Source organism: Marmota marmota, unplaced genomic scaffold (genome assembly GCF_001458135.2).
Source record: "Marmota marmota marmota unplaced genomic scaffold, marMar, whole genome shotgun sequence".
NCBI lineage: Eukaryota > Metazoa > Chordata > Mammalia > Rodentia > Sciuridae > Marmota > Marmota marmota.
In genome coordinates, this window is record NW_025999842.1 from 50,610,962 (window position 1) to 50,634,957 (window position 23,996).

Below are 23,996 nucleotides of genomic sequence, written 5' to 3' on the forward strand. Positions count from 1 at the left end.
TCAGGTCTATGAGTCACCATCACAGTGTATTGTTTGTATCCTTGTGTATTTTGATGATAAATATGTTTATTTTTATTTTGCTTCAGGCACTCATCCAGTGGATGAAGAGAACCTTTTTGGAATCTAGTTCTTGATGCCTAAAATTTCAATTTTTTCGTGGCTCTAGGGATGCAAGTTACAAGCAGCCAAAATTTCTAAAACATGACTAGGGCTTTGTTTTAACCAGTTGAAACAATAAAAACAATGGTTGGCTGCCATAACTTGAGCAGATACAGGATTGTGTCATCATATGACTACCACTTTGGGATATTTCAAAAGGGTGAAAGTCTATATACATATCTAAGATCTTTTTGAGGCCAGGCAGACAAGTTTGGTTTTTGTATTATGACATAGGCTTTTCTTTAGGAGAGAGATGGAGTTGTGGGTTTTTGTATAGTTGTGAAAAAACAAGATTCCAGTATTATGTTATTAGTGGAAAGGAATCAGGTCACAACAAAAGTTTTGTTTATCTGGTCTTATTTGTTGTTACTAAAGGGCAATTTGGTTTACATGGCTGGTTTTATGCTAGATATTATGCTAGGGATCCTATTAAATGTTAAAAATCACTGAGGTGATTTCTGGCACAGTTCAGATATACTTTCATGTGAGAGTCGATAACTAAACTTTAAAATTTCATCAAAAAAGGGAGCACAAAGTGTGGTTTTAGGTTACTTTTACCATGAAGCATTATCCATTAATAAAGAATACTGAAAATCAGATGAAGTTAAGGACAGAGTTTTCTCAGGATATATGTGGGTGATGTTAGTTTTGAATTATGACTAGCACAATAAGTATCTATCTGTAGATATTGGCCTTGGTATGATTTGGTGTAACTCCCTAGCTCTGGGTACTTAGAATATCTTAAAGTAAACCATTTGTTTCCATTACTTAAATAGTTCCAAAAAATAGGGTGTTACTCTTTCTCCTGATAAATGGGATTAGAGTTGGTATAACTTTTGAGAGTATGGACTATGGCTACAAGTTGCCAGTGTTCTGCATCATGGCTTTTCAATAATGGTAAGGTCTTAGGGAGTGTTTTTCATTGTCCTGAGCCCCAGTTTCCTCATCCGCACTGTGGAATTAATATTAATATTACCTCACAGGGTTGCTGTGAGAATTAAATGTGAAGCACTTAGAACTTCAGTTTGATTTGAAAAAAAATATTAGCAGATACCATAGCAGGTGCTGTAAGCAGTGGTACTAGGTAGTGTGTTAAAGGTAAACCATTAGATCACTTGAAAGCTTTGTTTCTTTTGTTCATAGGCTTTTTACTGAAGCATTGAAGTTCTGTTCTTTTTGATCTTGAACCATTGGACTCGTCTCTGCTGTTAGATTTTGGAAGGGGAGAGTACTTTTTAAAAATTTTGAGTAGTCACACAGGCATCGGGTTATCACTTGAGGCAGATGGGCTAAGTAAAGAGAGACATCTATGTTTCTTGGATAAGGAAGGCCAACAAAAGCCAGATGCACCAAGTTGCAACTATTGAAATCTATTTTCCTGTGGACTTGACTATTTAGCAGTATGGTACTTCTGAATAAAAGGAATAGACTCCACTGGTTTCATTTAGCAGAATTAGTCTTTAGAAGACACTATTTTTTACTTATACAACCTTAATTGATGGTAAACTTGAAGCTTGTTAGTGCCAGTCCATTTAACTTTGAGTTTTCTGTGTGACTGTAAATGTTCTAAATGGTAGCCTTCTTGTAATTTTAGAAGTTGCTGAAATTGCTGCTTTGCCCCAGTAGTTCAAGTGGTTAAGAATGACTTTGTAGGATTATAGAATTATTTATTTATGGTAAAGCTAAAACCAAATATTGAGGTTACCTACGCAGGGAAATAATTTGATAATTCCAGCTTTGTTTAAGTTGCTATTGAGATAGTGAACTTTTAAAGTTAAGTCCAAATGTTTTGGTTTAAATGTATGAACATTTGAAACTACTGACAAAAAGTGTTTCTGCTTAAACAAAATGAATTTTAAACTCTTTTCTGTTTTGTCTAATATCCAGGTCTTGTTTATTACTTGAAATACATTTTTATACAATGTACATTATAAAGTGTATATGAAATATACTATTAAATGTATTGCTCTTTAAGTGTGAAGAGATAATGTTTTGTAATTCCTTTTTCCATGTTGTGCTAGTTTTATTCATTTTAGGTTTTTTTTTTTTTATAAAATTCTACACACTAAGGAGATTAGCAAATTTGTTTTCTCTTCAGAGGTGTGGCTTTTGTTTTTCTGTTCAAAGAAAGTGAATTCTAATTGAGACCATTGATTTAGTTGAGCAACTAGATTGGCAAGAATTAGCTTAGTATTGATATAATATTGTTATCATTATTTATTATAGATCTGAAAAATACTAAGAAAAGAGAAGAAATGATCACAACTACTTTGCCAAAAAAAATTATAGATGTAGAGATAGAGCTTCTTTAATTTCAGATACCCTGAGGACTGTGTTGGGAAACTTTTAATACAGCAAGTCTCCAGGATGTCAATACTATTGTCTATTAAACTTCCCTGTTTTGAGCAAAGGTCTAACACATTGTTAATGTTTCCCTATTGTCCTTTCCACCACAGTCTTTTTCAGGGACAGATGTTGCTTGCTGTCCTTCAAATATCAAGACAGTAAAGCCAATATGTAACCCCAAAGTGCAAATAAGATGAGTATTTGATTTATGGCAATAGTCAACATTTATAGAGCAAATTATTATTTGAACCTTAGCTGAGACTCCTGGTGAACCTGATGCTTTTATAGAACAAAAACGACTCCATCCTTTTTGTCAGATACTTATGTTTTGCCATAGAGCCCTTTTCTCTTATCTGCTTATGGCTCCAGTGCATTTCTTGGGCATCCCATTACTTGTGTGTCTGTACAGCCTACTGAAGTTATGCTGGGATCCCTTAATTGACCACAGTTGGGCACCTTTGGTGGTCACAGGAGGCACAACCATGTTAAAGGCAGTCACCAATTCATGAGACCTTCTTCAGATTTTGTGTGCTAATCTCAAAAGCAGTCTGTTCTGTATTCTTGGGGAATATGAAGTAAGGGATATGACATGGCTCAGTAGATTAAATATATTTATGAATAATTTATCATCTTCTCAGCAGCATATTGCTAACATAAATCTTTAGGTCAGTGTAGCAAAGAAAACCTTTGACTGACCAGTAATCTTGAAACTTTCACTTCAATATGCAGTACAAAACTACTTGGATAATTATAGTTATGCTTAATGACATTTTGGTCAATGAAGGGCTGCATGTATTACTCTTGTCTTTTGAGATTATAATGGAATTGAAAAATTGCTGTTACCACATTTTTACTGTACCCTTTCTATGTTTATATATGTTTAGATACACAAATATTTACCATTCATTGTGTGATTGTTACCTACAATATTCAGACAGTAAAGTGCTATGTGGATTTTGTAGTCTAGGAGCAACAGGCTATATATACAATATACCCTGGGTGTGTAGCAGAAGCTATTTTATCTATGTTTGTGAAAGTATATTGTGATGTTTGCACAGTGACAGAATCACCTATTGACACATTTCTCAGGATATATCCTATCTGACAAGTAATACATGAGTGCATTTAATCCGTGTATGCATTAAGAATGTGTACCTCTTGATTTACCCTTTTTAGATTTTTGGTTTGGGCCTGTTAAACTTGAAAGTGTTTCAGATGTCTGAATCTATATCTTTGTTTTGTGTTGTATCCTCACTCTTACTTTTAGATAGAAGAGTAATGACTTTATCATCAATTTCTGTAACTGATATCCTGAAAGTGACTGACAGGACAGTCATTGTATGATGGCTTCAGCTTTCATGGAATCACTGTAAGATATGGATGAGTTAGACCCTGGGGGGTGAAATAGAGGAGAGGTTAACATTTAGGGGGAAGGAAATGGAATGTAAATAGTGCTGAAAGTCCATGTGTATATTTTAATTAAAATAATATTTTCTTGTATCATAAATGTATTTCTGTATTTGCAAATATTCCTGAATACAGCTGCCCTTTAGAATTTGGAAGTCCTAACTCAAACACGTAATAACTTGGCTTGGTCAGGTAGCTTTATTTCTAGTAAAGCTAAAACCAAATATTGAGGTTACCTAATCAGGGAAATAATTTGATAATTCCAGCTACATAAGACAAATTGAAAATTTGAGTGCTTTGGGGCTGCAAATTCCACTTTCATGTATAGTGTGAAACTACTTGGATAATCATTTAATTCATGTATATATTAATGATGCAAATGCATGCCTCTTGATTTATTCTTTTTTACAAGGTAAATCTTCCCAGTCCCCTGCAGTACTGAGGATTAAACTCAGGCCCTTGAGCATTCTACACAACTACTTTACCACTGAGCTACATCCCCAGCCTTTTATATTTTCAAGATTTGAGTTTCACTAAGTTGCTCAGTCTGACCTCAAACTTCAGATCCTCCTGTCTCTGCCTCTGGAGTAGCTGGGATTATAGGCAATGTGCCACTATATCAGGTATACAAGTATAAATCCTAATCTTTAAAATTCTTATTGTTGTCATGATAAAAGTCTGCATTTTCTACTTATCCCTCAGCCCCACAATTCTTTCCTTAATTTGTCCTTAAAATATTTATTTAATTTAGCAATATTTTATTGCGTTTAGAACCAACTGCTAGTTACTGAGTCAAGATCTAGTTAAAGACACATATTTAAATTAAGCAGTTCTCAGATGGGTGTTGTGGCACAGATCTGTAATCAAGGTAACACAGGAGGCTGAGACAGGAGGATTGCAAGTTTAAGACCAGTCTGGGCAATTTAGCAAGACCCTGTTTCAAAATAAAAGAAATAAAAAGGATGTAGCACAGTGTTAGAGTACCCTGGGTTCCATCCAGAGTACCATAAATAAATAATAAAAAAATAAACAAAGCAGTTTTCTTCAGGAAGCTGGGTCCCTGTGATCTAGCAGGCTGTTGTAATACAGATAGGACTTCTCATTTTTGAGTCCTCTTCAAGTGTTCATTGGCTCCCTCTTATCCATCAAGATCTCATTTTAAAAATCATTTCTTATCTCTAAGATGTTTGAAATGCCTTCCCCAGATCATTCCTCCTAAAGTTTCTTTTATCATATTGTTTCCTCGATCATATTCTCTGATTAAAAAATTGCTGGCCTATTTATTGCTTGTTTTCTTCCGCTGGAATATAACTGCTATGAGGTTTCTTGCTTGATGATTTTGTTCTGAGCTGTATTCCCAGTGTATACCCACAGGCTGTGGCTCACATCAGTTACATACTAAGTGCAATTAAAAGTAAGAGTTTGTTATTTGAAGGAGTGGGGAAAGGGCATTCTAGGCAGGTATAAAATCTTGAAAGTCAGCCATTGTAAGCTGGAATAGTAAAAAGTTGAGAATGTTAAGGTATATTGGAAGTGAAAGATTAGATTATAAAAAGAAAATTGGAAATGGGATGCACACTGCATTTGAAGCCAAGCAGATTAGATTCTGTTATATTCTTCTAAAAGAGCCAAGAGATATTTCTTTAAGTAGGAGTATGGTACAAATAGGAAGATAATTCTGGTGGCTGTTTGGTAGATGAACTAGATTTTGGAGACTATCTGCAGTGAAGAGTTAGTTCCATTATAGGGTTGTAGCCATAATGATATGTAAGAAAGCCTAAAATAAACCTTGATTTGAATGCAGAAAAGAAGCTAGAATCAAAGTGAACTGGGCATAAGGAAAAATTGAAAGATGAAAGATTCTGAGTACCGGGTGGAGGATTCTGAAATTTCTGATTCAGGCATGTGAATATTGGATAGTGGCTCCATTCACTAAAATTAAAGAGAGAACAAGTATTTTTAAGGAGATCAATGAGCTTTGTTTTGGATGTATTGTTTTAATTTAATAGATAGGCCTAATAAATATTTGGGAATGTGGAATCAAATCTCTGATAGATCAGGATTAACATAGGCAGCTGTAAGCTTATGGGTAGCAATTGAAGCCTGGAAAGCTTCAAGAGGACAGGGATGTAAGGCAGTGGTTTGTAACATGCAGGTATCTTAGACGTGTCTGAGAATGTGGGGAAAACAGTGGCCTCCACAGGCACACAAGCAGACTCATCTGTATACAATTTCAAAGGGGTTCCTCACCTCAGGAACTGTTGTTTCAAGCTTTTCAGGAACTGTCCTAGACTTCAATTAAGAAGTTCTGGTGTAAGGGGCCCACAGAAAAGTATTTGAGATGGGTAGAGAACCTAAGGGACATGCCTCAGAAGCTAGGGATGGGGAGGGAGAGGGAGGGAGAATTTTGAGAATAAGAGGTTCCCAGTGCTTTAGGCTCTGGAGAGGTCTGGTAGGAGGGAGTTTCAGGTGTGCCATTGGATTCAGCAACAAGCCATTCATTTTTACATACTGTGTAGAGGCAGAAGGAGATTGTTAGTTTCCAGTATAAATCAGAGTTCAGGAAACAAGACCTAGCAAAGAGAGGGTGGAAATCTTGATGTTGTCTATGATATAATGTAAGAATATAGCCCCATTTTAAGGGACTTACTGAAAAGAAAATTCCATTATTTTGATTACCTTTTTTGAGAACCCAGTAGGTTCTCAACTAGCTCCCCTTTAGAAGCATCTTAAAATGGGTTTAAAAATTAGAGTCCTATCAAATTTAGTTAATATTTTGGAAGTAGTGGGAGGGGAGCTTCTTCATAGTCTTTGTTTGTTTCTTTTCTTTTTTTCCCCCCTTACCCAGTGTTCCTGTTATGGTTTGAATATGGTCCTCATTCTTCACTCGATCAAGAGTGTGATCCAAAAGTTTTATGTTAATGATGGTTTGAGGGTGGAAAATTTCTTTTCTCTCTGTGTTATTTAGGGTGTGGTACCTTTGGAAAGTGATTAGGTTTAGATAAGGTAGGATGGAGTCCCCATGACTAAATCCTGGTGGTCTTATGAGAAACAGAACAGAGAACAGACACACATAAACAGGTGTGCCCCCTGTCTCATGATGTGATGATTCTCAGTTGCCTCCGCACTCTGCCAGTAAGTAAGTAAACCTTCGCCAGAACTGATGTCAATACCATGCCATGCCCTTGAGCCTCTAAAAGTGTGAGCTAAGTAAACCTTTTCTTTATAAAGTTAGTCTGCCATGGGTAATTTGTTTACAGTAAGGGCAATTTAGTTAATATAGCTCAAACTGAAAAACTTCCTTATCACTCTTGCAGTTATCTTCTGTGTAAGAACCCTTCCTTTTGCTTGAATATTATCACCAAATTTCTTACCTTACTGTTGTGCTACTTGAAGTTAATTTAAAGACTTTGTCCAGACTTTAAATTTTTAAAAAATTGACTTTCTTCTGATCTCTAGCCACATTCTTTGTATTTGTCTTTTTTAAAGTAACTTTCAACTCTCAAACAAGAAATTCTTAATGGTGCTTACATGAGGAAAGAATATTCTGTAATCTGTTTGCTTTATGTATGTTGTTTTTTTTTAATCTTTGCTCTTTTTAACAAGGAAAGTTTGATACTATAAAAGTTTTATACTATTTTTCCAATTAATTAATTTCATAATCCCTTTCTTAAATTAACATCCATGTATGAGACCTTGAAATGAGTTGTCTACACTAAAGCAAATTTTTATATAAAAGGTAACCCTATAAAAGCAGTTGAAAGAAAACTGTTCAAATAGGATATTTCACTTGTGTTTTCATCTTGCTGTGCTTTCTCTTAAATTCTTGCTGTCAATGGCTCAAGTTTGAACCTGCATTCAAACCCTTAATAAAAATCAGAATACAGAGAAGTTTGATCTTAATGGACACCAGCCCTAACACTGACCAGAAGCTAGAAGAGTGTTTGTTCTGCCATTAGCTACCCAGTGAATTAACAATTATACTTGTAAATAAAAATAATTTTTAAAATTATATTAGTTTAATGACTAAATTAACCTCATAAATTGTAGTCTTCTATTATCGGTAACTTAGGACAAATGTCAAACTTCTCTGTAAAGAAAGAAAATTTCCAGTTTTTAAATGGCCATCTATAATAAGTAAAACTAGGGACATGTGTGAAACTTACTTAAAAACTGATGCCTTGAAATTTAATTGAGGTGAACATCTTAAAACTTAATTTTCAAATTTAATACCCACATCTATTGTATTCTAATTTTCCTGCTTATGCAGTTACCTAAGTAAAATTTAGCAAAATATTCATAATGTGTAGTTGGTCAGTCTTTCTTTTTCTATTTCTATCACCATCTTCCTCGTATATTGCCTCCCCAAAGAAAAACCTCACAATCAACTACTATTTGTTTTGATTTGGAATGGTTTTGTTATTGAATATTTTTAAATTCATGGTTAAATTTAGGCATTTTTTTAATACTAATTTCACTTACCAGATTCGTCAAAATTATATTCTTTTATCTTATCCATTGCTTTTAAATTTGAAGAAATGTGTTCCAAAACTTGAGGACTGCAATGAGTAACTAGAAATCCTTGCCATTTTTGAACATTTCTCTGTCCATGGAAAATGAAGAAAGGATAATAATAGTAACAGTGAGAATAGCTAAATTTAAATGCTTACCATGTGCAAGTACTGTGCTGTGCACTTAATATGAAATTTTACTTAACTTTCTTTTTTTTCTGTTTGCTGTTCTTTTTAAAATTTTTTAAATAATTTTTTATTTATATGAGACAGTGGAATGCATTACAATTCGTATTACACATATAGACCACAATTTTTCATATCTCTGGTTGTATACAAAGTATATTCACACCAATTCGTGTCTTCATACATGTACTTTGGATAATGATGTTCATCACATTCCACCATCATTTCTAACCCCATGCCCCCTCCCTTTCCCTCCCACCCTCTGCCCTATCTAGAGTTTGTCTGTTCCTTCCATGTTCCCCCTCCCTACCCGACTATTAATCAGCCTCCTTATATCAGAGAAAACTTTGGTTTGGGGGGATTGGCTAACTTCACTTAGCATTATCTTCTCTAACTCCAGAGATATTGTATATCTCTCCTTCAATGTCTCACTAGTTCCTTCAATTCAGAATACCCTCCTCCTTTCCCTGTCTTCCCTGCAGACATGTCCTCCTTTTAGTGTTTTCTGTCAATAAATAGTAGCTTAAACCGTAAACCTGAAGTCATCCTCCCTCTCCCTAACTAACTCCATCCATTACCTGCAGATGCCATGATTTATTCTCTTTTAATGCTGAGTAATATTCCATTATGTGGAATATTATGCCACATTTTTTTTTACCCATGCATCTACCAAAGGGCATCTAAGTTGATTCCACAGTTTAATTTGTGCTGCTATAAACACTGATGTGGCTGTGTCCCTGTAGTATGCTGTTTTTAAGTCCTTTTGGTATAGACCAAGGAGAGGGATAGCTGGGTCAAATGGTGGTTTCATTGGTTCAGTCTTCAGCACCACATAAAAATAAATAAATAAATAAAATAAAGGTATTGTGTCCAATTACATAATTTTCACAGCACTCTGGTAGGTTCTGTTATCTGCCTTATTTTACAGATGGGGATATTGAGCATGGTATGGAAAACTGCTATGGTCGGGGTATGCATGATGGCATGGTAGTGGGACTCAGAATGGTGACACTGGCTTAGTCTTGGGAATCAGATTTCTCAGTTCCTTTGATTTGTTAAGAAACATTTACCCATGATAATTTTAATTATTTTCTATTCTAGGGTTTCCACATTTTCATTTCTAATCTCTAGACCTAGACCAGTCCCGAACAGTCCACTCTTCTCTGATTATTGTGTATCTCTCCTTAGATGTCTCACTAGTTCCTTCAATTCAAAATACCCTCCTCCTTTCCCTGTCTTCCCTGCAGACATGCCCTCCTTTTAGTGTTTTCTGTCAATAAATAGTAGCTTAAACCATAAACCTGAAGTCATCCTCCCTCTCCCTTTTCCTCATCCCCATATCAAATGCAAAGCCCTGTTTATTCAGTTTCCTGAAAATACCTGTCTTTTTCTGTGTGTTTCTTCCCATCTTCAACCAGTACCACCACTCTCATTCATGTTACTGCTGTTATTTCTCTTCTGGACTGCTACACTATATCCTGAGTGGGTTTTCTTATCTGTTCTTATCTTCCAATGCTATTCCAAAAGGGGTATTGCTATATTTTTTAAATGTGAATGCATGTTTTTTTTTTTTTTTTTTAGCTTACCATTGCTCTTCAGATAAATGAAAATCTTTAACATAGCACAAAATCCAATTAGGCCCCTCCTTCATCTCTAGCCTAATTTTATAGCATTTTCCCCTTTAATTCTCCCAACACTGGCTATACTGCCCCCCCACACACACACACACACCAAGTACTGAACAGTTTATATTCTTAACTCCCCTCAGTGCTAAGAATACACGCTATTCCCTCAGGTCTTGTTCATTGCTGGATCCCTGTATTGTAGCATGGGGCCTAATACTTTGATTTCCAGTCTATTATTATAGAATTGATTCAATAAAGGTAATGCCTAACTATAGAACAAGTAGGAGTTAGCCACATGTGGAGGTATAGATAAATCATTTTTAACCAAAGGAAGAGATTATATTTTTTTACATATAAGTGCTTTTATAAATCAGAAATCTCAGAAGGAAAATGAACAGTGAATGTGAGTACTTTGAAGTAGTTACCTTCAAAGAAATATAAGTGGTTGGTAATATTGGAGAAGTTCACCCTCATTAGTATCCAGGGAAAAATCAGCTAATTCAGTGTTGCTTGTTTTCATACCTCAAGTTATCAGTGATTTTTGTAAAAATCCTTTGGTGGCTAGATAAGAAAGCATATATATATGGTCCTAGTTAATTTGCACAGATAAATACATTGATTTAATAATCTAATAACGTGTCTATATGATAATACTTAGCAGTAATTATCACTGTAGTATGATTCTGAGCAACTTTTTCTTTCTTATGTAATCAGAATGAAACGCTGTCTTTTTGAAAGTCATATGTTAAGACAACTTATTTAGAAATATTAAGATATCTGTTCAAAATAAATGTTGCTTATACAGTATACCAACTTTTTCACCTTTGAGTTTGTATTCCCAGTTCAAAGTTGTATTCTATAAAATACAGAAGGTTCCTGGCTTATCATGGTTCAACTTGCACAAATACAAAAGTCATATTAATTCAGCAGAAACTGTACTTCAAATTCTGATCTTTTACCTGGCAAGCAGTATGTAATAGGATACTCTCTTGAGATTCTGGGAAACTCCCAGTCAGCCATCTATCTGATCAAGATGGTAAACCTCCAGTGTCTGCTGTGGACTGTGTTGCTAAGATGCTCAGTGATTCAGTATAGTAAATGCATCTTCCATTTATGATATTTTCAATTAATGGTGGATTTTTTAGGGATAAACTCCATGGTAAGTTGAAGAACTTCATACACTGTCTCCCTCCCCTGTGTTACCCATAGTATAACTAATGGTAGCATTGACTGATATGACATTATTTTAAATAGAACATATTATAATTTGTGAGGTGCTCAGTAATTCCTCAGAACATCAGTAAATGATGTTTGCGTTTTACAAGTGAGATTAGTAGCAGTTCAGAGCTAGTACATAGTTACATAGCTTCTGTTAGGATCATGTCTGTTGTCTTTACATCCAGGTTTTCTTTGTAGATAAGTTTGTTTCTGTGTTGAAACAGTTTTATTCTTAAGTAGGCTGCTGTTTAAACATTGTTAAGATAGGATTAGTATTAAATTATGAATTCTTATATTTCATAATATTTCAGTTTTTTCAACAAAACTGTTTCATGAGAACATAAGCCATTGACTGTATCTTTCCTTAATGAGTGGTTCAGAAAATTAGCATTATTTAAATCTTCTCTCACCATCTTCTAGGCATCATTGCAATTTTTCATTGACAAAAACATAAAATATGCTCCTATTTAGTGTTTTGGTGTTTGGGTTTTTTTTTTTTAATAGATAGTTTTTGTCAACCCTCAGAATTGTTGATTTCCATGAAAATAGCATCACGGCTCTCTAAATAGATTTTGAGAAATCATAACAATTATTATGATGCCAGTTATTCACATAATGGTACCTGCTTACCAATCTATAGACTTAATATCTAAATTGTCATAAATAGTAGATGGAGACATGTAGTGAAGATTAATTTTCTTTTAAACTTAGTGTATTGAGGATTTTGTGCATCAAATACTTTTGCTTTTACTTAAGCATTTATTAGATATTTTGTATAATATGGGTGGTACACTGTGTAATTCTTTCGCCTAGTTTAGATAAATCATCATCCCAAAGCTGAACTTCCTACATTTTCTTCACTTTGCATTCAGGTTCAGAGGGATGATAGAGGGATAAAGTTAGATGGACTAAGGAGCAATCTCACAGCAAGATGAATAGAACTAAAAACCTTTAACTTGTCTTTTGTGTGTCCAGGCATACTGTTTTTTCATGTAACTAGACTACCAAAATGCTAACCCTGAGGACTATCTTCTAAAGAATAAGCTCTTGGGCCCAGCACAGAAAAGTCCTCATAATTTAATGTCACACTGCCAGATTTCCCTCAGGTGTCTCTTATACTGGTTTATTCAATGACAGTCCTATCAAGGGTCATGTTATATGCACATTTTGTTCATTTAATAAAAAAATGTGGACTTTACATTAATCAGTGCTAAATGTTATTTTTTGATAGTTCCTCATTGGGCTGGCTCAGTGACCAGCAAACTATTTCTTTTTTCCATTTTTTTATTGGTGCATTATTTTTTTTAAGTTGGCTTACATATTTATTCAATTTACTTCAACATGATTCACCATATCATTAAAAAAAACTGAGGTGTATATTCTGATATATGAACCACAAAGGCTCCCCGGACTTGCTTTTCAGGAACAACGAGAAGTAAATCTTAAAACAATAGTTGTGGTAGGCAGCCTCCAAGATGACCCCCAATGATCCTCACCTTTTGGTATTCATATCCTTATATAATTCCCTTTCTTTGAGTATAGACTGGATTAAGGTTGATCAAATATGGTGAAGCCCGGTGCTGTGGTGCACACCTGTAATCCCAGTGGCTCGGGAGGCTGAGACAGGAGGATGGTGAGTTCAAAGCTAGCCTCAACAGCAAGGTGGTAAGCAACTCAGTGAGACCCTGTCTCTAAATAAAAATACAAAATAGGGCAGGGGATGTGGCTCTGAGTTCAATCCCTGGTACCAAAAGAAAAAGAAAAAAAAAAAAAAAAACATAGTGGTTTGCTCAAGACTTAGGAAATGGTGCATTATACTTTTAAATAATGGTGGGATTCATTGTTACATATTTCAATTGCACACAGTGTAACAATATAATTTAGCCAGTATCATTCCCCAATATTTTCCTTTTCTATCTCCGCCTTCCTTTTCCATGTTTCTTTCCTCTACTCTTTGATTTCCATGAGATTTCCCCTACCTTTCTTTTTCTTCTCTAGCTTTCACGTATGAGAGAGAACACACAACCCTTGAATTTTTGAGTTTGGCTCATTTAGCTTAACATAATGTTCTCAAGTTCCATCCATTTCCTGCAAAATGACATAACTTCATTCTTTATGGCTGAATAAAACTCTATTGTGTATGTGTGTATATATATCACATTTTCTTTAGCCATTCATCCAGTGACAGACACCTGAGCTGGTTCTATAGTTTAACTACTGAGAATTGTGCTGCTATAAACATGGGTGTGCATATATCACTATATTATGATGGTTTTAATTCTATAGGATAAACACAAGGAGTGGTATAATTAGGTCATATGGTGCTTTCATCCTGTCTTCGAGTTTCATACTGATTTCCATAGTGATTTACAGTCCAACCAACAGTGTAAATTGTTGTTCTCCCCATCTTCTTTAGCATTTATTATTGTTTGTAGTCTGGATGGTTGTCATTCTAACTGAAGTGAAATGAAATCTCAAGTGTAGTTTTGGGTTGCATTTCCCTAAAGATGTTGAACTTTTTTTTTTTTTGTATACCTGTTTGTATTTCTTTTAAGAAGTGTCTGTTTAGTTCATTTGTCACTGAAGTTTTACAGTGTAATTTGAAATCAGGTATTGTGATGTCTCCAGCTTTGCCTTTTTGACTTAGAATTGTTTTGACCATTTGGGTCTTTTATTCTTCCAAATGAATTTCAGCACTGCTTTTTTTCTAGTTCTGTGAAGAACGTCATTGGTATTTTGATGGGGATTGCATTAAATCTGGACATTGGTTTTGTTAATGTGGCTATTTTAACAATATTAATTCTGCCTATCCATGAACCTGGGAGGTCCTTCCATCTTCTTGTATCTTCTTCAGTTTCTTTCTTCACTGTTCTAAATTTTCATTGTAGAGGGCTTTTGCCTTGTTGGTTAGATTTATTTCTAGGGTTTATTTTTGGTTTGGATTTGTTTTGAGACTATTTGAATAGAATTGTTTTCCTTATTTCTTTCTCAGCAGATTCATTATTTTGTATACAAAATCAGTAGCTTTCCTAAACACCAATAATGTAACCTGCAGGTTTGTAAACTGCTTCTTTATGAACTCTGGCAGTCTTCTGGTGGAGTCTTTTGGGTCTTCTAGATACAGAATCAGATCATCAGCAACAGAAATAATTTAGCTTTTTCTTTTCCTATTTGTATCACTTTAATTTTCTTCTCTTGCCTGATTGCTCTGGCTGTGGTTTCAAGAACTAGAAGTGGTAAGAGTGGATATCCTAGTCTTGTTCCAGATTTTAAAAGAAATGCTTTCAGTTTTTCCCCATTCACTATGATGTTGGCTCTGGGTTTTTCATGTAGAGGCTTTATGATGTTGAGTTCCTCCTATTCTAGTTTCTTCAGTGTTTTTATCATGAATGGGTGTTGGATTTTATCAAACATAAAATGCTTTCTCAGCATCTTTTGAAATAATTATGTGATTTTTATCCTATTGATGTGGTGAATTTTATTTATTGATTTGCATATGTTAAACCATCTTGGCAACTCTGGGATAAAACCAAGTTAGTTATGATGTACAATCTTCTTAATATATTGTTGAACATGATTTGCTAGTATTTTAGTAAGGATTTTTGCATCTACATTTATCAGGAATATTGGTCTGTAGCTTTTTTTCTTTGATGTGTCCTTATCTGGTTTTGGTGTGAGGGTGTTACTGGCTTCATATAATGAATTTGGAAGTGTTCCATCACTTTCTGTTTCCTAGAACAATTTGAGGAGTGTTGGTATTAGTTGTTCTTAAAAGAGCTAGTAGAAGTCAGTTAAGAATCCTTCTGATGTAAGCTAGCAAACTGTCTTAAACAGCGACAGTAAATATGTTAGGCTTGTGGGTGATTTGATCTTTGTCAGAACCACTCAACTGTGCCACATAGTCTGTACAGAAACACATGAGCATGGCTGTGTTCCAATAAACTTTTACAAAACAGAGACGGGCCCATTGGCTGTAGTGTGCTGAACCCTGCCAAACCTTTTGTGATCTAGTTTGTTTCGTTTTGTTTCCCATCTGTTGCTCTGACAGTTCTCAAGTTTTTTTATTAATTCATTAAACTGTTTAGTTATAATACTCAACTATGGATCTACCAAGCAGTTAATAGCTACTGTTTAATACACACTTGGTGTTATGCTATGTACTTGACATGGATAACCACACTTAATTCATTAAAGCACCCTGGAGATGGAAATGATTGTATCACCAATTTACAGAAGAGGGAATGAAGACTTAGAAGTTAAGTAATTGATGATGTTATTGCACAGTTAAATGTTAACTCTAGGTAAGAGCCGTCTTTTGTAGGGTTTATACTGTACAGTCAGGCAGATGTGAAAGAACACTCTAAAAGACAAAATGCTATTTTTCATTACTTGACAGTCGAGGGACTGTCCATTTTCTGATGTGCTGTGCTATTTAGGGAAATTTATAAAGAATCTGAAGTTAGTTTGGATGGCATATCATACTTTTAGAATAGTGATCCTGTGTGTTCATGCTGTATTAGCCAATTGAGGTAGCCTTTGATGAAATTCATCTTAAGAGCCAGGAGATGGCAGTGTTTTCCAGGTGATAATTGGAGGTTGCATTTGTAGTAGTTGCTGGAGTAATGCTTTGTAATACCACTCAAAAGTCCTAAAATATAGGACCTAAAATACAGAAAATATATTGTTGTCCGTAACACCATTGAGCAAGGAATAAGCTGTTGCAGTTTCTGTAGTGCATTTTCATAGAAATCTATTTCTATGAAATCTATTTCTATTTCCTATCTGGAGTTTTGAATTTGACTTTTTGTTAGGAGGTAACATTTAACAAATCCAACTCATACCAGGCATTTATTCAAGAAACAGACAAAAACACTTGATCAAACCAAATCTTAGTATTAGATTATGGCCATGAGCAAATTGTTGATGTTTATATATAAATGAAAGTAACTTTTATTTTTCTTTATAGTAAACGTAACATATTTGCTGTTTTTTTTTAAATCAAACTCTACTAAACAAAGTAGAAGAAAAATAATAAAAATACTGATGTGACAGTTCTAAGTAGAATAATTGTTAACATTTTGGCAGATATAAGTATAGAAATGCATACCTACATAGATAAAAAAATGAACTATCATTAGACTTAGGTAATATTTTGTTACTCTAACAAGCATTATGGATCTGTCTGAGCCCTTGTAGTTTTATACTTTATAAAATACATTTATCAGTATATTATATGAGACTTGTACTTTATTTAAGCAGTTCCTTTTAGATGGACTTACAGATTGTCATATTATTAGCAGAATTTCTGTGTATAGTCTTGTTTATAATTTGCTCAGTTCAGTTGTTTATCAAGATGCATGTTTATTACCAAACTTGACTACAATTTCATATATGTATATTGACATTTTAAATTACTTGAATAATCATGAAGAAATTTTTTTCCAAATTTAAGAGAATTTTTGGTTTACTCGCACCTTTGTCAGCACTACTTGGTGTTTACCAGTATGAATAAATGCTATCTTATTCTTTTGTTAGCATTTTCTCAGTTGCTCATAAGTTTAATATGTGTATGTGTGAGTGTATACAGAGAACTTATAAATACTAACTTAATCTAAGAAAAATAATAATGGAATTTAAATATTACCAAAAGCAAGGGATCAATGAAAACATTGTATATCCAACTTTAGTAATACCTAAAACACTGGGTTGCAGTAGCCTTGAGTATTTATGCAAGAAAAGAGGAAAAAATAAAATTACATAGTAAGCATTCACCTTATTTTCCAATATAAGAAGTTAGGCAGATAATTAAACAGAGAGGATCAAATGCTTATGGTTTTGTTCTTTGAAGAAAGTCGTAAAGCCTTTCAGCAAGATTGAGGGAAACAAAAAAGCACAAATAAGGGATACTAGAATTAAAAAGGATTTAACTGTACCAAAACAAATTTTTAAAGATTATTATGAAAACCATGAAGAATTACATACCAAATTAAGTTAAAATACTTAACAATAGAAAATTTCCTAGGAATATTTAGTTTAGCAAAACTGATTAAAGAATTAGGACATCATTTGTATTAAAAACTCTTTAAAAAACTGATTTAGTGTTCTAGAAATCTGTCTAGCAAACAAGCAAGAAACAGGTCCACATAATTTTAAAATAAGGTCTTCTGAACTGTCTTCCAGAGAATTTAAGAATGAAAAGAAATTCCTGACTTGTCCAGTGTGTCTAGCATAATCTCCAGACCCAAACCAGATAGGACAGTATAAGAAAAGACTAGTATAGGCTAATTCTACTTCTGAATATAGGTGTAGCAGTCCTAAATGAAGTATTAGCAAATCAGATACATCAGTATATTTTTCAAAAATTATGACTTAATTCCTTTTGGGACATAATATGTATACATGTAAAAAAATTTAAGAAAAATGTATAAGAATGATAAAAATTGATAGTAGAAGTTTACTGTGGAGAGGAGGAGGGATGAGAATGTGATAACAGGAGAAGTACCTTCAGGGAAACATAAATTGTGAGGTTTAATTTTGAAGGTGAATGGTGGGTACATAGATGTCCATTGTAATATTCTTTTTGCTCTTTCATATATATTAAATATTTCACGCAGTAATACTTCAGTTAGCAGGCTTGACAACTTGTGAGTTACTTTAAAATACCTGATGATCATTATTATCCAAAGTACATGTGTGAAGACATGAATTGGTGTGAATATACTATGTATACAACCAGAGATATGAAAAATTGTGCTCTATATGTGTAATAAGAATTGTAATGCATTCTGCTGTCATATAAATAAAAAATACCTCATTTTCTGTAGAATGGCTTAAATATTCCTTTTGGAGCTATACAAACTAGTAAAAAAAAATAAGTATAATAGCGTACTTTTCATACACATTTTCATGGATATTGTGTTAAAGGGCTTGTTGGGAAGAAGAAGGTTCTTTCACATTCATATGAAAATAGGTGGCTTTGGTAATGTTTTCAGCCTTGCTAACAAGTTCTTTTTTTTTTTTTTTTTCATTCCTAGAATAAAAAGAAATTGTTTAGATATAGATATGGGGTTGAAATGTTGGATTTTATACCATTCCTTTCCAAATAATAATTGAACATTTACACTTTGCCAGATGCAGTGTTGAGCTGTGGGCACTTACGGACACATACCATATGTAATATGTAATACCACATTTAAGATGTGGTATTTGACCTCAAGAAGCTTAAAATTTGTGGGAAATAGATGATCTAGGTGCCAAATCATAGATAACATAATAGAGGCAATTTGGAATATTTCTTCCCAAGTAGGAATTAGTTTTTACCATTTTCTCATAACTATTGTGTTGTTTTATTTTAAGCAAAGTTATATGTGTAAATTTTCAGGAGTAACGTAAGCATTTTGGACTACTAATATTCATGTAGACATTTTTAACCCTCTGATATATTATTTACACTTAAAACTGGAAGAGATAAAATAGGCCCCTAGATGCTTTGTAGAAATTGAAATTTGTCTGTTTCACTGGACTGCCTTTCTAGTTACCCTTTTTAAAAAGGGTATATGTTTAAGAAGCTATAGTATTGTCTGAACCTGCATGCCAGTTTACCTGTCTAAAATATAACCACTTTATAATTTAAAATGAACTATTCCTATGACTTCATTTTTAGAATTTAAGTTGCTGGCATGTAAAAACCGTTGTCAATCTTGGATTAATTTCAAGGCTTCTTTGCATTCATAAAGATTTATTTTACCTCGTATTTCCTATGTTTTTAATCCTACATATTGTCCTTGTATGGTTCCCCTCAGGCAATTTAGTAGCTTTAAAACTTCAAGTAGTAAATCTGAGTCAGTTTGTTTTAACCTGTTTGAGATATATATATATTTTAAAGTATGTCATGAAACAGTAAACTTTATTTATTCTTCATTTAAAGTTTCTCCTTAAGTATTTGGTTTTTGTAGCCTCAGAGCTGTGTAGCAGCTTATATTGGGCCACATATAACAAAAACTCAAAATGAGGGGAATTGATTTTCTCTCACACATATGAGATCTAGAGTTAGGAAGTACAGAAATAATAAGAGCACAGCAACAGGAGCAGGCTTCTTCTGTCTCATCTCATTGTTCCATGGTCCCAAATGGCTACTTCAGCTTTAGCACTCATAACCAAATTCCAGGCAGCAAGAATGAAGGACAGAAAGGCAAAGGAATCCTTGGTGGCTTAGCTTGTCATTCTAAGCAGACATCCCAGGAAACAGTAACCATTTTATTTGTATATCATGAACCAGAACATAGTCTTGTGGCCACTTGACTGTGTCCGTAGCCAAGGAGCCTGAATTCTCTAGTATTTTATTTCTATTACAGTCTACCCAGCTAGACATCTGGGTTCTGGTCATTATAAAGGAAGAGTAAAATTGATGTTAGAATGAGCACCCTAGAGCCTCTGCCTCACAGTTATTTCACAGTTTTTGTAGGAAAAAGCTTGGTAGTGATCAGATGGCTTGATAAATTGGCTATAGTATAATCATGGCAAGTGATATGAGGAAATCTCTGATCTGCCTGTTGATTTGAACTTTCATCAACAGCCACTATCATTTACTGTGTTGTTATTTTCCAAATATATGTGTTTCCTACTTTTCATACATTATTATCATTTTCAAAAATTTTTATTCTAATCTGGGGGTTGAACTAGGGCTTCATGGTTTTAAGCAGCACTCTACCACTGTGCGACACCCCCAGCCCTCTCATTCAGTTTTTATGCAATATTCACACCACTCTGGTAGGCACTATTTCATGTTACAAATGACAGCACTAAGGCACAGCAGTCCACTGCCACCCTCGCCCCACCTCGTGTATGTAGAAATAACTTGGGGTAGCTCAGACATACACACGAAACAAAAACAAAATTATATTCACAGTAAAGGGAATATGGGAATGTAAAAGCAAATCTAGTGAAGTGTGGGAGCAATTGATAGAAAATTAAATGTGGTTTTATAGAGATGGTAAGTAGATTTGCTCTGTCTTGTTTATCTGCTTTATTAGAAACTAAAAGGCAAAAAAAGAAGGAATTTTCTCTTTGATCTCTTGGCATGCTTATTGTTTTAGTCATATAATAACTCAAATGCTTGTATAGAATACTAGTTTTTCATATTTTGTCTTCAAAGTATCATAAAATAATCATAGTATATTATTATATTTGCTGATTTGTATGTATGGAAGGTGAGAGTTAGAAAAGGCAGATATCCATTGTTTATTTTTTAAAATGCTAAAACCCAAATAGCATTTTTTAGCTGGCTATAGATCATGTGCTCAGTAAAAAGTAGGGCTTGCCTATTTATTTATATCAATGCTGTTATCATAGGAGTCTTGTAAAATTAATACTGGTTTTGCATAACTATTTGTTAGAGCTTTGCTTATACACACAAGTATGTGAGCTCCTTGAGGACAACACAGTTTGCCTTATTCATTTTTTTTCCTCTAGTGTCCTTGGCATAACAGGAAGTATCAGTGAGTAAAGAATTAATGAATGTCTAGTAAAGGAGTTTAATGACTTTTATTTTGTTTTATTTCTCAGGATGTGATCTTCGTGGCCAGAAGCTAAGTTTTAAACTACCCCAATGGATGCAGACAGTGATGTTGCATTGGACATTCTAATTACAAATGTAGTCTGTGTTTTTAGAACAAGATGCCATTTGAACTTAAGAAAGATTGCTTTGGAGGGAGCAAATGTAATTTATAAGCGTGATGTTGGGGTAAGTATTTGAATTTTGTATGTGTACTATCATAACCTAATTTTATACTTCCATGAATGATACTACAGATAGTTTATGAGTACCTTACTATGTGCTAGTTGTACTCCATAGGTTGTTGAGTCCTGAAGACAATGGCCCCTCCTCTCATGGAGGTAGCAAATTTTGGAAATTACCTATCTTTGAGTCTTAGCAAAGAATTCATTGGTTAGACATGTTAGTCTCTCAGTTTTTTAAAAATAATTAGATATGTGTTTATTAGACTTTTATCTGGCTCTGCTGACATATGTTTCACTCAGAAAGATAGCATTCTTTAAGAAAGCATCATTAGAACTGCTAAAATTATCCTCAGAAATAATTCTAAAGATTGTTTACCAGTCATCCATCACTACTTTGATAATATTTCTGGTTTGTAATTTATCTGCAAAGCACCTTTTACTTGTAAAATGAGAAATCACGATTCCTGTATATACTTCTATCAGGATTTTTGGTAAATTTATACATCTATACCTGTATAGATATATACATTTCTTTGTGTATTCATATAACTCAGTTGAATCTACAAAAAGGCCATGAATTTTAGGAAGATTTTACTGCTAAGGTGACAAATCATCACTGATTCTCTTGCAATTTCAACTCTAGAATCTAGGCTAGGGCTGGGGGAGTAGGCATGTGTGGATGGAGAGGGAGAAAAATGTGTTTCCTTAGTGTTCTTACAGCTTGTTCAACAGGCAGATCTCTCAATGTCTTTGAACTGAAGAAAGGGACCTTTATATTTCAAATGTACTTAAATTTAATTATATTTGAATAGTGCTCTAATATATACTTTTTGATGTTTGCACATCAGGAGCTTTGGAGAAGCTGTGTCTTACATTTGGAACATTCTTCCCTCAATATCTTCACTGCATTCTGATCTCTCACCACACATGACCACCATACCGACCCTGATCAATCTATGGCAACACCCATTCCTTCACTGTTCTCTAATTTGTAGCCCTGCTTTATTCTGCTTCATGGTACCCATCACTACATTATATTGCATCCTAGAGTTGAGATGCCTGTTACATACTCAAGCTCCTCACTGAAATCTTCAGAGCAAGAGAAATGTCAGAGCGAGAAATGTAATTTTAGATTCCTTATATATAAAAGGCATTTAAAGGTCTGGGATAGAACAAAATTATCTACACAGTCTGAATTAATAGATCAAGGATTAAGGTCTAAGATAATATGTAAATTTAAATTTTCATTTTAACTTTTCATTTATGGAAATACTTATTACATGCCCATTATTATGTGTAAGAAAGAAATAAATGCTTACTGGGATAAAGTAATATAATAAATCAGGCATGTCTCCTTAAAACTCTAGTTACATTTTTAGTTTTTTTGTCATAGGCAATATTATCAAATTAGAACATTACTAAATTTGGAGAGACTTAAAACTGCCAAAAATGACAATAAATAAAATACCTCATAAAATTTCATACACGACTGACTGACTGACTGAGAAACATTGGACTGAGTTTATATTGCATTTAAATGTTTCTCACCACCAGTTTCTCCATCACCTAAAACTTCTCAGTCAACCTTCCTAGGAAAAAAAAATCTCTCCGTGTCATCATGCTAAAATACTAGAGCAATGTTTCACACTTTCCTTTCTAAAGGATCCATGAAAGTTCCATTGATATGACTAGAGTAGAAAGAGTTGAACTGTTTATGTTTTTATAGTTTGTTGATACCAAGTATGTAGTGAGAGATTTATGTAGATCTTGTTTTTTAATTAATTAAATATTTAATGAGATTAATTGTGTTCTCTATTCAGTCTTGAACTAATTTCATTTTGGGTGATTTAGAGAGAAGTTAACTTTGAATAAGCTTGGAATAATACTTAGACATTGGCATGGCTATACAAAATAGAACCATACATGAAAATTAACAATCATTAGGTAATCAGATTATTTTTTTTCAGAAAGTATTAATGAAGCTTAGAAAACCTAGAATTACAGCTACAATTTGGTCCTCAGGAAAAATCATTTGCACTGGAGCAACAAGGTAAATGTTTCTTGGGTTCTTAGTTTTTTATTTTTTACTTTCCCCCCATGGAAAGGGTGCTTTTCGTAGACTTAAAAACAAAGTTCTATGTAAAGTTGGTTATGTTCCTCAGTGTGAAGTATTTTTTCCTGTGTAACTTGGTCTTTTTCTTTCCTTAAAACATAGCGAAGAAGAAGCTAAATTTGGTGCCAGACGTTTAGCCCGCAGTCTGCAGAAATTAGGTTTTCAGGTAACATTTTCAAAAATTACACAAAACTGCAAATATTCAAGGATTTATTTTTGTAAAATAGAATTCGTATGATTGACTTTTTCTGAGTTTTATATACTGCCCTTCAGCATGAAAATTTGGTAGCAAAACTTGGCTGTGTGGATATTTTAAAAAGATCCTGGCTTTTCCTAATCTCCTTTCCTTTAAAGAAACTTGTTCCCTTTCAAGTTAATTGTCAAAAATGCCAGGTCAAAATGATGAGCTGAGACCTGCAAGGCCCTGGTGATGTGGACACACTGGTTAGCAGGCTTATTGCTGTCGGCCTTTTCAAATATTTGTACAGACAAAACTTTGAAATAAATTATTATTTATTATGAACCTGCTAGGTCACTTGCAAATGATGACTAAGTGGAAGAGAAGGGCGAAATAGTCCTTGAAGGTGTGGGCCAGGCTGTTTGGGATTTGGATGTTTATAGTGTTGGGAAGTTTAGTTTCTTTCTGATGACCTTAAGTCTTAGAAGGAGCTGAACTGCTGGTGGGGAGTGGGG

General features: G+C 34.0%; 1 protein-coding gene across 1 annotated transcript in view; it reads left to right on the plus strand.

The window, feature by feature from the left end:
* The first annotated feature begins 2,192 nt into the window (after window positions 1-2,192).
* Tbpl1 (TATA-box binding protein like 1) overlaps window positions 2,193-23,996 on the plus strand; it is a 25,653-nt gene continuing 3,849 nt past the window's right edge. Inside the window, exons 1-4 of the mRNA XM_015501451.2 lie at window positions 2,193-4,535; window positions 21,017-21,194; window positions 23,158-23,240; window positions 23,406-23,469. Of these exons, the coding sequence (XP_015356937.1) occupies window positions 21,060-21,194; window positions 23,158-23,240; window positions 23,406-23,469 (282 nt within the window). The 5' untranslated portion in view covers window positions 2,193-4,535; window positions 21,017-21,059. The remainder of the gene's footprint in view (window positions 4,536-21,016; window positions 21,195-23,157; window positions 23,241-23,405; window positions 23,470-23,996) is intronic.